At 38.4% G+C, this 18,341-nt stretch overlaps 1 protein-coding gene across 1 annotated transcript; it reads left to right on the top strand.

Annotated features, from left to right (window-relative positions):
• Positions 1 to 2,534: 2,534 nt before the first annotated feature.
• On the top strand, positions 2,535 to 17,982 carry LOC135470445 (uncharacterized). The gene is given in 11 exon segments (XM_064749399.1): positions 2,535 to 2,885; positions 5,583 to 5,691; positions 7,021 to 7,182; positions 7,998 to 8,171; positions 9,878 to 9,951; positions 10,875 to 11,072; positions 12,799 to 12,892; positions 14,484 to 14,597; positions 14,600 to 14,616; positions 15,420 to 15,563; positions 16,122 to 17,982. Coding segments are annotated over 11 exon segments (1,440 nt in total). The 5' UTR covers positions 2,535 to 2,657; the 3' UTR covers positions 16,248 to 17,982.
• Positions 17,983 to 18,341: the final 359 nt, after the last annotated feature.

Raw genomic sequence — 18,341 nt, 5'->3', positions numbered from 1 at the left:
TTCCAATACCAAACAGGGATTACTCTCTTACAGCCCATTTCTTGATAGTTGTAACCATAACGTCAGACAACATTTCAGTTTAAACTTAATCCTTAAGAGCTAATAAAGTGTTTGAAATAAGAAAAACCTGACTGATTTATAAGGAATAGATCTATTTGGTAAAATTTAGGCACAGGTGGATATTTTTTGATGGAATATTTCTGCTTCAGAACTCACACAAATCTGTCAAATAAGCACTGTTACCTTTGTCTAACAAGCAACCAAGTGTGGAAATGAATATGAGAAAGTGAAGAGGTACTCTGCCCAAATGTAAATATGAAAAAGACACTGTAACTACCAGAATGTATTGTGAGAAGTACTAGAATGTAACAAACTTTCTCAGAAGTACCAGTACCTGAAACATATACATTTTAGAGTATGGAGGCCATGTAGCTAAACATATGTGTAACCAATGTTACGAACAGGATGTAACAAATGCCAGAGTATGAAACTATTTTACCTGAACAGCATGTTAAACCCGCCTTGTCAGTTGTACATGTACCTATGTCTCTGCCCATGATCCATCCTGACTAATGGCACGGTGCACTTGTCCGTACACTGTGTGCAGTGTGATAGGTTACTGACACTGTGAGCCATGTGGCGACTATTTCTGTGTACAGACTGCTCGTATACAGTCTCACTATGTAAATACATGTATTATCTAGTGTAATTGTACGAATACATCATAAAAAAATTAATGTGCACTTGTAACTCTCCGATTAATATGAAATACAAAACATTCGAAAGTTTATTAATCTATCACTGTATAATAAGTCGCCATTAGTTTTTACCCCCAAATAATGCACAGACAGAAAATTAATTCTAGAATACATGTACTAGTATCAGGTGTTCGTTTTTTTTTTGGGGGGGGGGTTTGTTTTTCTGTCTTGTTTTTTGCTTGCTAATTAATAATGCCTTTAGTAACTGACCTGCCAATCCTTGATTCCTAAATGACAGAATTTTTACAGACAAGAAATCTGACATGTCACTCAGATGTATAGAGCCCTGGATGGGCTCACCAATTTCAGGTAAGATTATATCGGAGTGAATAAGCACAGAAGCAAAGATATAGGTGTTGCTTTACCAATGGAATAAACTCAACTGAGAATTCACATACACTATTGTTTTTTGTTTTATTCTGAGTTGCTTTTCTCCCACTCTTCCTGTTTGTACAAAACCCTGTTGGCTAAATCGGTCAAAGGAACATCTTTGTAGTTTCCTAAAAATTCTGCTTAGATCTCTTGGAAATGGTCGGGAGAGGTGAAGCGCCCAAATTCACCCTCAAGTCAGGTCATGTATGCAGCAAAGATGACATAAATGTCGTTTTGCCTTCCTTTGCTTTTTTCTCAGGTTGGGTACTGTTTAGGTCACTAGCTCAGTGGGTTCTCTACATATCAAGCCATGCCCTGCTAACAAAGTCCTTTTAGCACTTTAAAATTTTTGTTCTTCTACCTCCATGCTTGCTGCTCGGGATGATAGACAAAGTCTTTGGCATGGGATTTCGTTGAGGAATAGCTGTAACATGTTGGCCAATGAGACTTTTAAAGGCCTTCTAGAAGAGGACTGTCCCGATATAACTGAAACAATAGAGAAAGCAGTTTTAAGACTTGGGTTAAGAGTCGAGTAGAATGTGTTGGTTAACACAGTAGCAGGGTGAGATGTCATAATGATTGTCTTTGCTTCAGTGAAGCAGCACTATACATGACACTGCCTTAAATACTCATCTGAGTAGCATTATTGTTTGCAGTCGTTTTATGGTAGGGTAAGATGTCAAAGAGATTGTCTTTGCTTCAGTGAAGCAGCACTCTATACATGACACTGCCTTAAATACTCATCTGAGTTGCGTTATGGTAGATTTTCCTGTAAAGCTGCAAGCAGGAGCGGATCATGTTACAGCTGTTACATGTTCTAGGGCACACAAAGTGCAGGTTCAAACCTCATCATGGACAGGGAATTTGTAGATATCCGCGCTCTCACTTATTGTGGTCATGTGCAGTTTAAGGTTTGTTGACGGCCACTTGTCTTCCATCAATATGGTGTGCGTGGATGTCTGTGCATATCATGTGGAAAAGTTTGTCACTAACTTATCAGTATAGTCGCGGGTTTATGCTGGTCACTCTGGTTTCCTCTTCACACAAAATTGACTGCCATCGTAAATTGCCATTTCTTAAGTGTGGTGTTAAAAAAAACCAAATAAATAAGTACATGTAAATAAAGCTTCAAGATAAATTTCTAATACCGGAATATATATATTCCCATAACAGCCCTTTAGGTTTCACGTATAAAGAAATGTACAGAGATATTATTATAGCATCCAGCACGCTTAGCAACCAACTGCTATAACTATAAATTTCCAAATCTGACGTTGATGTGGCGTATGTGTGGCCACTTTCCCGTCAAGTGAATTCTCTGGGTCAGGGGGGGATAACTCAGCAAGGAGAACTCGGACATGGCAGTCGGTTGATCGATTTACTTCCGTGTTGTGTGAAATGTTTACTGTATTAAGCCGGACATGGTTCAGCTCACTCCGCGTCATCGCGTGGGCCTCGCGATACGTTCAGTCTTGGCTTTATCTACCTGTGCCAAGAAGGTCTGTGTCATTCATACCACGGCGGATCATGGAAGACATCAAGGGGAGAATACTGGTGTACTCCATATTGGGCTGTCCTCATTGTATGAGGGCGAAAAACACTCTACACTCTCACAATCTACCGTATACTGACATTAGCCTAGAAGCGTTCCCTCAGTGTCGGCAAGAAGTCATCGACAGGACCGGCAAGAAAACTGTGCCCCAGATCTTCTTCAACAATGTGCACGTCGGAGGAAATGATGATCTCCAAAAGCTGGTGAGAACATTCAATGGGCGTATGACATTTACTGATTTTATTTGTTGTTTACACTTTCAAAGTTTGAAGTACTTATCTCAGGGTATTTTAGAAAAATAGAAGTGTATATATAAGTGACAATTCTCAGAATATGATAAAGAGAGGTAGGTTGGGAGTTGGGGGGAGTATTTTGTTTATATTGACATATCAATATCAATAATATTGCCTTATCATCCTGCCCATCCCCACCTGAATAATTAATTAGATATCAGCTAATTTAGTCCTCTCACTTACATGTATCTCACTCCCTGCTAGACAGTAGAGAAACATTTATGTCTCTTTAACAAGTTTAAATCTTTCAAGTTTCAAGATAGTGTAACAGATTTATATACTGCTGCCGGTAATAAGAAACTGATGACAACAGTTATTGCGCATTGTCTATCTTCTGGCCTGAATTCAGTCACCTACATGTATATATGCTATATCTACTATGCAATCTGAATTTGGGCCTCACATTTCACATATATGACGGCATCCAGCATTATGGTGGGATGAAACCGGGCAGAGCCCAGGGGAAACCCACGACCATCCGCAGGCTGCTGGTCTTCCCATGTACAGCCGGAGGATTTTTAGTTGAGTAGCCTAATGCATGTTTTGTCAGTTGTATATCAGTGTGCTCGGCCTTTGCACATACATGTACTTTCACATAATCTTACATACATGTACATGTGTACAGCATTCACCTATACATGCACAGGTGGAAAAATCAATAAATAACTGGTACTAGGTAGCTGTGGCAACAGAAACTATAGCTGTAGTTAATGGACTGACCTGATGTTTACGGTGTAATAGGTAAACCAGTATAGTGCTGCTGCACTGATTGGAAATAATTATTCTCGAAAGAATATAAAGAAAGGCCTGTCAAAATGACACCTAACTTGTTTAAGGATTCCCAGATTAAATATGTAATGTCCTGATAAACTTCCTGGCAAGGGAGTGACTACATGTAATATACAGATACACAGACAATATATTTTCACCTTATTGCTGTGTTTAGGAGCTGGGTAGTTTACTGGCATTTAGGCCTCACAAAAAAAAAAAAAAAAAAAAACAGAGATTGTTTCCTATGGCTGTTCTTCCCATCTTTTCTCGCCTGCCTGATTTGCAAAATAGTTTGTTTTTCTTTTTGATAGCTGTGGCAGTTAAAAGAAGTAAAGGCATTTTTTCTCTGGAAACGACAAAGGGCAACTAGCTTCATTTTTCATGAGGTTTGCATTGTTGAGAAAAAGGGAATATTTTTTATCTTATATCTGATATCTCTCCATACTTACACCTTGACCTGGTAAGCTGGTAATGCCAGTGTTTTTATGTCACATGGCTGACCTTAGGCTGATATGATCAGAGGTGTTGACATGGGTTAGCTGACCCACTTATCTAACCTGAACTCAACAACTTACACACAATATAATGAATAGTAGAAAACATGTAACACATGTATATTTTCATTAAAAATTGTGTAACTCTTCTGTAAGAATTTGCTTATTATTTTTAGTTTTAATTAAAATGTTTGGACTGTTCATACATCTTAAAGGTGTTGTGTAATAAATAAAAAATTTTTAGTTGTAATTTTTTTTTTCATTTAAAAGTTTAGTTTGGACTGCATTTTGTATATCTTAAGGTGGTGTTAAAAAAAAAATATTTGTTAAACCTTGCAGGAATGTTCTTGAATTGATTTGTTCTCATATGTAAACACAAAATTGATTGATTCGGATTTCTCACAATTTTAAGTGAGGTTTTTTGTTTTTATTACACCAACCAGCTTAATATCCCTGTGTACCTAAATGGAACAGTCCAGTGAATGTCACCTGACAAACTTTTCTTTCAGTGAAGACCTGTGATATAGAGGTCTTTCTCTACCTGACACTGTGTCTGACCTATACAAAGTAGACAAATGTAATACTTAGTAACTAACATTGTTGCCTTTTGGATACAAACTGGATATTTGTAAACATGGGCCTGTACAGCTTGCACAGTGCAGACTGGGAGATTTTTAAGCTGACTTTCTCCTGCGAGGTACACTAATAGTTAAGAAATCTTAAATTTTTGTAAAATATGTCTTTTCTTGTCCTTTATCTGAAAAAGTGGGCAAACTTTAAAAAATGAGTGTCCATCTTTCTGCATGTCCTGAAAATGCAGAAAGTTCTTAAATGCCAGTTTAAATGGACACCAGTATGTAAAAGTACATTCCAGTAAAGCTAAATTTTGAGCTAATTTACAAATTTTAGATCTTTTCTTAACTTTTTTTATCTGTTTTCATGTTATATTGGATTTAGATGCACTTTTGGGGTAATCGATTAACATTTTTGGGATAATACAGTTACCAAGATTAAACAATGCTTTGTAGCTGACTCGTCATACATGGACACAGAATTTTGATTTTCAGTGATATGTGTGCAAAACTGTTGTTTTTTTAATTTTGGACAATACAGTATATTTCTTTTGTATCAACACACAAAAAGCTGTAATTTGAAGCTGACACTTAAAGTGTCAATCAGATAAATCGTTTCACACATATATGATCCATTTCAGAACTCTATGACTGCTTCTCTACTGCCAGGCCTGTGAATAAGCAACATGGAAAACTATACTGCTGATTTACACCTGCAGTGGACATTCAGAACATTTTCTTTGATGTCATATAATTTTATATTTGTACAGGTTGAAGACAAGGAGAAGTTCCATGAGCTTGTTGAGATTGTCCGTCACAATGAGCCCCCTTCTGGTGCTCCAGTCCCCCCAGACCCGTCCACTGCTGTTAAAGATGCAGGTATGTGTGATTGTCCGTCACAATGAGCCCCCTTCTGATGCTCCAGTCCCCCCAGACCCGTCCACTGCTGTTAAAGATGCAGGTATGTGTGATTGTCCAGGAAAGTCCTGATTATGTGGGGCCATGGAGATGCTTTCCATACCGCTGTTTGTTTGTCACTGTCATCTTGTCAACGGTTTTCAACCAATCAAGCACATATTTACACATATTTAAGGTCAGTGTGAGAACTGTTTGCATTAAGTTTCATTTTAATATGTAATGCAGTATGGCTGCTGTCAGCAATCTTGGATTTCCTTTAAGGCAATAGCCTTTCTCTTTTCCTTTAAGGCAGTAGCCTTTCTCTTTTCCTTTAAGGCAATAGCATATGCTTGGAATGGCCATTTTTCTCAGAGTAACATTATTTGGTGAGGCTTTGCCAAATATCATACTGGTTGTCATATAAGTGACCATGCAGGTAACTAATAATGGTCATTTCCACCTTTTTAATTCATCATTTGAGTCATGTTCAAGGCTGTACATGTATTTGTGCTATTGTCACTTCTGTTCAGGAACAGTTTCTGATAATTTTGAGAACTGGACTGCCCAGGTTAAACCACCAGCCTTTAGCAAGTAACTGACAAACCTCACACTCACAAAGTGAGGTCATATTTTCTTTGCAATTTTGTTCTCCCTGGGCTCTGCCAAGTTTTCTCTCCCACCATAATGCTGGCCATCATCATATAAGTGAAATAGTCTTGAGTATGGCATAGGACAAATAAATAAATTGCTATTGATTGCTTATTGTCAAAAAAGGCCCGAAAAGCAGTGGAGTGTGAGGCAGTCCTCTTTAAATGTGTAAATGTATTGATATCTTGGTAAGTGTATTGATATTTGGGTAAATGTATTGATATCTTGGTAAATGTATTGATATCTGGGTAAATGTTTTCATATCTGGGTAAATGTATTGATATCTGGGTAAGTGTATTGATATGTGGGTAAATGTATTGATATCTGGGTAAATGTATTGATATTTGGGTAAATGTTTTGATATCTGGGTAAATGTATTGGTATCTGGGTAAATGTATTGATATCTGGGTAAGTGTATTGATATCTGGGTAAATGTATTGATATCTGGGTAAATGTATTGATATTTGGGTAAATGTTTTGATATGTGGGTAAATGTATTGGTATCTGGGTAAATGTTTTGATATCTGGGTTAATGTATTGGTATCTGGGTAAATGTATTGATATCTGGGTAAATGTATTGATGTCTGGGTAAATGTATTGATATCTGGGTAAATGTATTGATATCTGGGTAAATGTATGTGTGAACATGTGTATTCCATTCAGACACAGCCGGCTTTACCTGTGAACTGGACGAGTATGCCAAGTTAGTGAAGGAGATAGAAAACAGCGGTATCATCAAAGACCATCGCAAAGGCTTAAAGACTCACAAAAACTCTTTCACTGGGAAAGACTTTATTGACTGGGTGGAGAAAAACAAGGGTTTAGGTAAGATACTGGGCTTACCTACACAGACGTTCATGGACATGTAAATCCACATGTCTGAGTAAAGATGCTATGTTACTCAAATGGTGAGGTGTCCCTAGACGCGATCACTATCAAAGACATCCCCCCCCCCCCCCCCGCCAAAAAAAATGATGTACATGTTTATGCCCTGTTCAGTTGACACAAGGTTTCAGCATTGCCATTGCTGAGTGAGGTGTCATGTCTGGTGTCTTCGTCATATGAGTAGATGAATGATTATAAGGTTATAATGCTGCGGATGTAGAATTTCATCATTATCAAGACCATTCTAGATGTTTCAGTGAGGCAGGCAACATTGAGCGGAGCCAGCAAAACAATATGGTATACAAATTTAAATGACAATGGATTATCCAACTGTCAAAAGTAATTTATTGACATTTTGAATTTTAATAAAGGTCATAAAACATTTCTTCTGGTGCAGGAACTGATGTTTTTTGATGCAAGATATATCATTGTAACAAAGCACAAAACAACTTTGAAAGATGAATAGAACTCAAAATAAAGCAAAATGAGTAACTTGATATGATTTTGTCTTGGCAAGTTACCTTTCTCCACACAGTAGGGATGATGTAATGATGAAAAGCTTCATGAAAATATATTTTTTTTTTGTTTTTTTTTTTGTTTATTTTGCCTTTATAACATGATGATAATATCTGGAAGGCATTACAAGCTGCATGGAGAAGACTTAGAGAGAATGTACTAATTAATATATGAAGCAAACAGGGCTTGGTGAAGGAAATAAAAGAATGGAGGAGTTGAAATGTGCCTTTCTACCACAGACCGGGAAAGAGCGAGAGAAATGGGTCAGGAATTAATTAACCAGCACTTTGGCCACAACCTGAAGTCCACTCAGGAGTTTGAGGATTCAGCTGATATGTTCTACAGGCTGTTGCAAGACGACGAGTCCAGCGCATTAAACGCTGGGCCACTCTCTGAATGTGAACCCAGACCAGGTATGATCCTTGTGTTATTAGTAAATTTCTCATTTCAAGTCGAATGCTTATTTGTTTATTTGTTTATTTGATCGTTGTTTAATGGCTTGCTCAAGAATTTTTCATTTTTATAACATGAGATTTAGTTTTATGGGCTGAGGGGTGCTTATGGTAAACCACCAACCTTTTGCAAGGTACTGACAAACTTTTCCACATAACATATACATGTAGATACAGTGCATGCACACCATATTGGTGGAAGATAAGAGATCTTCATTAAATGATTAAACTGGACAGACGGCCATGGGAATGTCGTTGATGTCTTACTGTCTCCAAGATCCCAAAATTAAGCTGTGGTCCAAGGGCTGTATTGAACCTGCACCTTCTGTCTCGGGATTGAAAAACAAACACCTCAAGCCGAATAGGTCAAATCTAATATTACTACAGGCAAATGGATATGTTACATTTCATGTGTGGAAAAGTATGAGGCTCCAATGTAATACATGGTTATTTTATTTACATACCAACATGTATGTATCTTCAAAATTACTATTAAAGCATAACTTTAATATTCTGGTTTTATAAATGAGGATCTTGTATGTATAGAGTTGGTTTATTGTGAAGGTGAAATGAAGAAGCAGTTTCATAATTTATTTATTTATTTATTTATTTATTTGATTGGTGTTTTACGCCATACTCAAGAATATTTCACTTATACGACGGCGACCAGCATTATGGTGGGTGGAAACCGGGCAAAGTCCGAGGGAAACCCATGACCATCCGCAGGTTGCTGATAGACCTTCCCACGTACGGCCAGAGAGGAAGCCAGCATGAGCTGGACTTGAACTCACAGCGACCGCATTGGTGAGACCGCATTGGCTAGCGCGCTAACCAACTGAGCCACGGAGGCCCCTAAGTTTATTAATCAGTAGATATATTTGTAATGATCGTCAGCTTATAAGGAATATTATTTCATATTGTATTATCAAAGCCAGATTGGTTCATATCAAAGACTTTAAAAATTGTACTTGCTGCTGCCTCACTTGGCACTCAGCACTGAGAGGTTAGAGCAAGGAAACATGACTGGTTGGCCAGGTGTCAGTGTAATGTGACTGGATGGGGTGTCATGGCTGGTGTCTTCGACATGATGCTTCAGTGGACTCACCCTGCCACAAGAAGACACAATACATGTACACAGACCTAACAACTCTTTGTCATATCACTGAAAACTTGTTAAGTACGACGTCAAACCCCAAGCATACATACATACATATTGCGTTAAATGCGGTACTTTGCTGCTCTGGATCAAGAAGCTAACTAGTGTCTTATACCTGCCGAGTTCTGAGGTGCAAGATTCAGTTAATAGTAATTGAGTTCCGTGAAAACTTTTTATAGGGTAATTTCATAATGGTTCACATTATTTGAGTTATTTATTTGATTGGTGTTTCATGCCGTACTCAAGAATATTTCACGTATGAAAGACGTCAGTTGATTATCGGCCAGTCGACTATCCACAGGTTGCTGGAAGGCCTTCCCATGTACAGCCGAAAAGGAAGATAGCATGAGCTGGACTTGATTCACAGTGACCACATAGGTGAGAGGCTCCTGTGTCAAAGCGCTGCAATGAGCCGTGGAGGCTCCCGATTTACATTATTGTTTCTGTTTCAGATTGTAATGAAATCTTCTTATCTTCTATTTCACTTCTCCAAATCTTTCTCTGTTACCAGTGAGTGAACTTGGAGAGGAAATCAGAAAACTGATTTTGAAAATTTACAATGCTTTCCTCAGTGCTGATGGCAAGGTGAGTCCGAAGTAGACATTATCAGTCATCTTTTTATATGTTTTTTTTTATGTTTATTTATTTTATTTGATTGGTACTTAACACCGTACCCATGAATATTTCACTTATACGACAGCAGCCAACAAGAGGAAACCGGGCAGAGTCCAGGGGAAACCCACAACCATCTGCTTGTTGCTGGCAAACCTTACTGTTTTTTTTTTTATAAGTTTACCTAAACTGCTGACTTATACATGTATGCCAATCTTATAATTAGTTATTTTGAAGCAGAATATACAGACTTGATTATGATGCATTTCTACTGAAATTACAGCAGAAAAATACAGCTGTATTAAATGGCTGTTTTAAATAACCACAATAATTTTAAAATAGTTTGTTCCAAGCTAAAAGTTGTTCTTAATATCTGGTCTGATTTTTTTTGGATTTTTTTTTTTTTTGTCAAATTTTTGCCAAATCCTCATGGCTTGTGTTGTTGCTGTGTTGGACAGGCAATTATTAATTTGAGAATAATAACTGATCTCAATCTTTTGATGTTTTTTCCCCTCTGATGCAGTCTTAACCCCAGGCTGTCTGTATCATATCGTGGATGTATCATATTAGGTGGATGAAGCAGTCAGAATCAAGCAAAATGTGTCATAAAATCGATAATAGCGTTTGAAAATTTTGTATGCAATTTTCTCCAAAAAGTTTTTCTAATGCATTAGATTTCAGTTAATAATTGTCCTCCATTTTACTTATTATTAGTTATTCATCTCCTTAACTAAATTATATATGTCAGGGACAAGAATGTGTTAAAATGAAACAAGACCCAAGCTGAGCAAAAGTGCATGTACCATAGGACCATTTCGGTATAGGGCCTTTAAAGGCAAGCTGTCATTTCACTGAGGGATAATACCTATCTCACAGACTTCATTCCATCCTTTCAGAAAGTCAACTATTCCGGCATAGCCAATAGTTCCGAGTTTGAGACGTACGTGCGACTAACACGTGAACTTCATCGGGTGAAAATTGAAAATGCCACTGTGGAGGAAAAACTGTCATTCTTCATCAACATTTACAATGCTTTAGTCATCCATGCCAATGTGGTGCGGGGACCGCCTGTCAACCTATGGCAGCGATACAAGGTGAGTGTATCATTTTAAGTTGACAGTGAATTTGATGACAGGTATACATAATGACATGGCTAAGTGCATGATCACATAGCCACAGGTATACACACTGACATGGCTAAGTGCATGATCGCATAGCCACAGGTATACATACTGACATGGCTAAGTGCATGATCGCATAGCCACAGATATACATACTGACATGGCTAAGTGCATGATCGCATAGCCACAGATATACATACTGACATGGCTAAGTGCTTGATCACATAGCCACAGGTATACATACTGACATGGCTAAGTGCTTGATCACATAGCCACAGGTATACATACTGACATGGCTAAGTGCTTGATCACATAGCCACAGGTATACATACTGACATGGCTAAGTGCTTGATCACATAGCCACAGGTATACATACTGACATGGTTAAGTGCATGATCACATAACCACAGGTATACATACTGACATGGCTAAGTGCTTGATCACATAACCACAGGTATACATACTGACATGGCTAAGTGCTTGATCACATAGCCACAGGTATACATACTGACATGGCTAAGTGCATGATCACATAGCCACAGGTATACATACTGACATGGCTAAGTGCTTGATCACATAGCCACAGGTATACATACTGACATGGCTAAGTGCATGATCACATAGCCACAGGTATACATACTGACATGGCTAAGTGCTTGATCACATAGCCACAGGTATACATACTGACATGGCTAAGTGCTTGATCACATAGCCACAGGTATACATACTGACATGGCTAAGTGCTTGATCACATAGCCACAGGTATACATACTGACATGGCTAAGTGCTTGATCACATAGCCACAGGTATACATACTGACATGGCTAAGTGCATGATCACATAACCACAGGTATACATACTGACATGGCTAAGTGCTTGATCACATAACCACAGGTATACATACTGACATGGCTAAGTGCTTGATCACATAACCACAGGTATACATACTGACATGGCTAAGTGCTTGATCACATAGCCACAGGTATACATACTGACATGGCTAAGTGCATGATCACATAGCCACAGGTATACATACTGACATGGCTAAGTGCTTGATCACATAGCCACAGGTATACATACTGACATGGCTAAGTGCTTGATCACATAGCCACAGGTATACATACTGACATGGCTAAGTGCATGATCACATAACCACAGGTATACATACTGACATGGCTAAGTGCATGATCACATAACCACAGGTGTACATACTGACATGGCTAAGTGCTTGATCACATAGCCACAGGTGTACATACTGACATGGCTAAGTGCTTGATCACATAGCCACAGATATACATACTGACATGGCTAAGTGCATGATCACATAACCACAGGTATACATACTGACATGGCTAAGTGCATGATCACATAACCACAGGTATACATACTGACATGGCTAAGTGCTTGATCACATAACCACAGGTATACATACTGACATGGCTAAGTGCTTGATCACATAGCCACAGATATACATACTGACATGGCTAAGTGCATGATCACATAACCACAGGTATACATACTGACATGGCTAAGTGCATGATCACATAACCACAGGTATACATAATGACATGGCTAATGGATGAAGTACATACATGTGGTGGCAAGCATGTTCTTATCTACATGAACATACAGCAATTTTAGCATGTACATTTGCATGTGCAGATAAGAGTCAATGAACATTCCATGACTTTCATTTCAGTTTTTCAACACCGTCAGGTACATTATTGGAGGTTACCCCTACTCTCTTCAGGACATAGAAAACGGGGTTCTTCGAGGGAACAGGAAAGGAGTGGGTAAGTTGGGCGAAGAGCTACCTTTATGCAGTAGTGTGGGCAGTTAATCTTGGGGAAGCTGTAAAGTTGAATGTGCTACAAAGGGATAACCTTAACCTTTCTGTGTAAAAATTTTGAAAGTAGACAGGTGAACATAGTTAAAATTGAAACGTAGTTAAAAGTTACCTTGTAATTTTAAAGGGAGATAACTGTTTGGAGTGTAAAACCAAGATTTCTTCGCTTTGGGATAAACAGACTCACGTGGCATATGTTAAAATACTGAAACCCTCGGCACTTGCACATGATTAGACAAATTTCGTACATTTTATATCTTTATCACATCGAAGAATTCAACTGGGCTTGAGCATAGTTTTTACTTGAAATATACATATAAAAAAAAAAAAACAGAATTGAGCTGGGCTTTTTAACCCAAAGTCTTTGTAGCGAGTGGCCTCTAGCTGTGTCCTAGTGGTTAGTGTGCTAGCACAGCACAACAGCCCTGGAGCTTCTCACCAATACGGCCCCTGTGAGTTCAAGTCCAGCTCATGCAGGCTTCCTGTCCGGTCCTACTTGAAAAGGTCTACAAGCATTCTGAAGATGATCTTGTGTTTACAGGTTTACCACTGGTTCTGTTTTTTTCCCACCATAATGCTGGCCAACCTCATATAAGTGAAGCATTCTTGAGTACCGTATAAAACACCAATCAAATAGATAAATAAATAAATAATATTGTAACTCAGGCATAAATAACAGTTTGCTTTTTATGTGTCCCACGTATGTCCCATTCTGTGCACACTCACAGATGTTCAGTGTAACAGGGTATTACATTCATATAAGTGCTATCTACCTCTGCACTTGAGGGAATTGCCCTTTAGTCAAGTAGTAGAACTGTTGACTCAAAACCCAGAGATCACAGGTTCAAATCCCCAGCTGATAAGCCCCTTCACACCTGGAGCTGCAATCAGGGTTGCTGGGGTTACTTCTATAGAAGGGCACGATGCTTTCGTGGACCCTGTATGTGTTCGACTGTTCAACAGTAATCACGAGAACAGTAATCACAAGGTGCCTAGAATGACTATAAAAGGGGGATATATAAGCACTATTTCCCTTTAATCTTGAGGTAGGATGGTTGGCTCAAAACCCCTAGATTGCGGGTTCAATTCCCCAGCTGGTAAGCCACAAAACAGCTATGTGGTTCATATAGGGCTTTGTACCTGTAGGCTCTATTGATAACTCAGTCTCATGATCCTGAGTCTCGTGATGAACCGAAACACGGACTATATTTCATGACAGTCGATACACAAAGTGAGAAAAACTGATAGACATTACCACTAAAGCACCCACAGAAGCAAACCAGTAAATTTAAAACAGGACAGAAGCAACATTTTCTTCATTGACATGCCAAAACCCGACAAAGAAAATGAAAATTTTGGAGATTTTGCCTGGCATAATGGATGCTCGTGCGACTATGCAGATATTTGTATCTTGATGCATGTGCCAACCCCTCCATCAATGTGATCATTGCAAAGCACTAGTAGTAACCAAACAACTTTTCTGTGTATTAAAACACCATTAATCCAACAAGTATAAAAAGATGTTTGTACCTTTACAGGTATGATATTTCGCCCTTTCTCCAAATCTGACCCTCGGATCAAGATTGCCCTCAGCCAGCCAGAGCCTCTGATCCATTTTGCTTTGGTGTGTGGGGCAAAAAGTTGTCCTCCAATCAAACCTACTCCACAGAGGTAATAGAGTGTTGCATGTTTTCTTTTTCAGTGTATGCCAAGCTCTTAGTTTAGGTGATCTGGGAGACAGCTGGCCTCCCACCAAAGCCGGGAACACACTAGACGAATCTTTTTGCGTGTACAGGCGTATTTTGTGAATTTCTAAATATCCATCTGGTGTGTCTGCGCTGGTGACGGAGTATTTAGCAAGCAGTCTTGTCCGCCCCTAAATTCAATTGTATCAAGCATGTCAGATACTAGTGAAGAAATACGCTGGCGATTTCACTGTATCCGCATCGTGTGTTATCTCGAGCGAATGTCGGCGATCGAGACAATCAATCAACTATGCTGGGAATATCGTTAGCATGATTCACGGGCGATTAAGTTCATCCCTACAAGTGAAAAAATCTGCTTAGTTTGTTCCCGGCTTAATATAGCATAAACTTTAAGCTTGATCAAGAAATTCTAATACTTCCTAAAGAGTGTTAGTTTCCTTACAACCAGCACAGACTCACTTTGTGGAACATCTGATCAAGTCTTCAAACCAACCCAATCCAGGCCTAAGTTTAGGATATGCATTCAATGAATTCTGAGATTTACATTTGTCGTTTATGCTGAAGTGAGGAAGTTACAACTTCTCTTTTAAGATCTTAGGTGTGACCAGACCCAGGATTGATCCTGGATATACCGCCACCTGAAGCGGACTCTCTACCAGCTGAGCTATGGGGGCAGGTACCAGGGTTTATATGTACACCCAGGTTACCGGCCTGGTGTGTATATATATATTAATTCTCAGATTGTCTGCTTAACGCTACGTGTTCCAGGGTATATATGATCAACTCAAACTGGCAGCAGAGGCTTTCCTGGAAGGGGACGATGGTTGCCATGTTGACAGTGCCAAAAAGGAAGTCAAAATGTCTATGATATTTAAATGGTACAGGGAAGATTTTGGAGAGAACAACCAACAGGTTAGTGTGCTGTGGTAGCTTCTAAAGTGTCTGTATGGTTGAAAGTGGCAGTTTATTTTTTTTTCCAGTGACACACTACTTGTTTAAACAATTTGTAAAATTTGGATATGGAACAACATAAAGTCTGAATGTTCAGTATCAGCTAGATAAAAAAAAAAAACAACAATATTTCCAAGTGAAAGAAAATTTTTCCCAAAGTTTATGGTTGGTATCTGATATTTACATATTCAAGTAAAATGTGAAACGGTTAAATGAATAGTCAACTAAGGGAATCTTAGCTCTTGTTTTCCATCCAGAAAAATTTTTATTCTATGCAGGTAAGTATAGGTAGCCACAATGTGAAGAGTGTGGAGCAGACAAAATCATTTTTTGTTGGCATGCAATGTTACATAACAAATATAATGTAGCTATGAAGTCAAGGTGATTTTCATGGAAAATGGCAAATAGACAACATTGAGAAAATGTCAAAAACTTAAAAACAGGTAGATCATTATAACTGATGTAAAGTATGGTATGGCATATAAAAGTATGGCTAATGTGCAACTGTGTTTATTGTAGGTTGTGGAATGGCTGTGTAAGAGGATGGGAGATGGCAAGAAGAAATCAGAGCTATCAGAGCTCATCTCAACAGGGGGCTACAAGGTGAAACACTTGCCCTATGACTGGGGGGTCAACTCAAGCTGAGCCGAGGGTTTCAACTCAAAAAGGCATCAACACAGCTGACAACATAAGAAGAATTAAGATGTGGGAGGGGCAGACAACTCTAGAATATCTCTGCCTGCTTTGTTGCCATATATTTCAAGAATTTGTCTCATTTTTGGTGTGGCTGTGTCCTGTTGTAAGATAACAAGAATGTGATTAGAAGTTACCATACTACAGAGAGATTTATTTCTTTATGTGATAAATGTTTGATGTCATACTCAAGGATATTTCACTTATGCATTGATGGTCAGAGGTATAGTGGGGAAGAAACTAGGGAGACAGGAGAAAGAGACTTATTTCACTCAGGTTTTAACTGTTTTGTTACGGGCAGGTAGAACTTCATGGCTTGCTAAATAAATAAAGTGATATAAAATTGTATAAGGATTACAAATATGTTCCATGAGACCAGCTGAGTTTCACATAGTTTGGTTTCAATCTGCATCTGAATGTCTCTTTTAATTTGGGTTAGATGTTTGTATATTATCTGTTGAGCACATATCTTTTTATATACATAAAAGTGGTCCACATCTAAGTCTTCTGATGCATAGCACCCCCAAAATTGACAATGGTATCACCCGATGAGTCACTAAAAATAATATGTAGGCATGCTACAGTAGTGCTCTGCCTTAGAGCTCCATAATTTGTCCACTGTTTGTCTCTACCACCAAAGAAGAAGCCTGATGAAAACGAGTCACATCGCTTTAAAATGTACACTTATGCCCGTTTTTGTGTTATATTTGGTTGTCAACATTGTATTTGAAAAACTGCTTTACTCCAGACTTTGAAATAAGACGAGTCTGTTTATTTTGGTTATGAACACCATGCATGCCTGATGGCATTTTCCATTATTCACTTTGACTTGATAGGTGTATTTTAAGGTGCCAAAACTGTTTGTTTGCATAGTTTTTGCATTACATTATTAGATAGTGAGATAGTGGGCTTTATTGATCCCAATATTGGTGTTCCTGTTAATGGTGATCCTAATAATGGTGATCCCATTAGTGTGTTCCTGTTCATGGTGACCCTATTAATGGTGTTCCTGTTAAAGGTGATACTAATAATGGCTTCCCTGTTAATGGTGACCCTAATAATGGCATCCCTGTTAATGATGTCCCTTTCATGGTGATCCTAATGATGGTGTCCGTGTTAATGGTGATCCTATTTATAGTGTTCCTATCAATGGTGATCTTAATAATGGTGTTGCTGTTAATGGTGATCCTAATGATGGTGTTGCTGTTAATGGTGATCCTAATAATGGTGTCCCTGTTAATGGTGTCCCTGTTAATGGTGATCCTAATAATGGTGTCCCTGTTAATGGTGATCCTAATAATGGTGATCGTAATAATGGTGTCCCTGTTAGTGGTGTCCCTATTAATGGTGATCCTATTAATGGTGTCCCTTGTGAATGATGTGAACTTTTTCTACTTTTATATTCTCGTGTGAACAAAGTTTTTGTTCGAACTGTGATGTAATATGGATTCGTGCATGTGAAAAAAACTTATCTCTTGACTCATTTCACAAGTACTTGTATTATGGATTTGAAAAACTGCTGTAGATGAATTGTTTCTCAATTCTTTATGTATGAAATCAGGTTATACTATAGAAATGTCATTCGTCTTCTTGCTACAGTTTGTTTCTGTTCTGACAGTTTTACTGCAAAATTTTCTGACAGTTCACGTGTAATATACCAGATACTCACAGCATCACAGTTTAAAGCTTTTTTTATCACAAAGTTGCTGCATTTCCCAATCCCATAATCCTTCACGTGAGGTTTTCTCTATCAGTGACAGTTTAGCTTACACACAGAACTTACTAATGTTTTGTAACTTTTTCATTGGTTTCTTCGTGGGAGGAAACCAGATGTACTGACGTGATACAGAGGCCTAACTTGATCTCTTCATACATTTACCAGCGAAATAAAGAAATCGGCAGCATCCACTTGATTAGGGATGGTTATGAACTGTGAAAAAAAATCATTTTGACCGCAGAGAATATTTATAGGGATACGGTGCTCTATCGGAAGATATTCGTCTTTCCTTTATTCCACCGTTATATGCTAAAACCTGGAACTTGTCC

This window comes from Liolophura sinensis, chromosome 7, assembly GCF_032854445.1.
Source record: "Liolophura sinensis isolate JHLJ2023 chromosome 7, CUHK_Ljap_v2, whole genome shotgun sequence".
NCBI lineage: Eukaryota > Metazoa > Mollusca > Polyplacophora > Chitonida > Chitonidae > Liolophura > Liolophura sinensis.
Note: the sequence above shows the minus strand (reverse complement) of the source record. Positions and strands in the feature narration are given on the sequence as shown.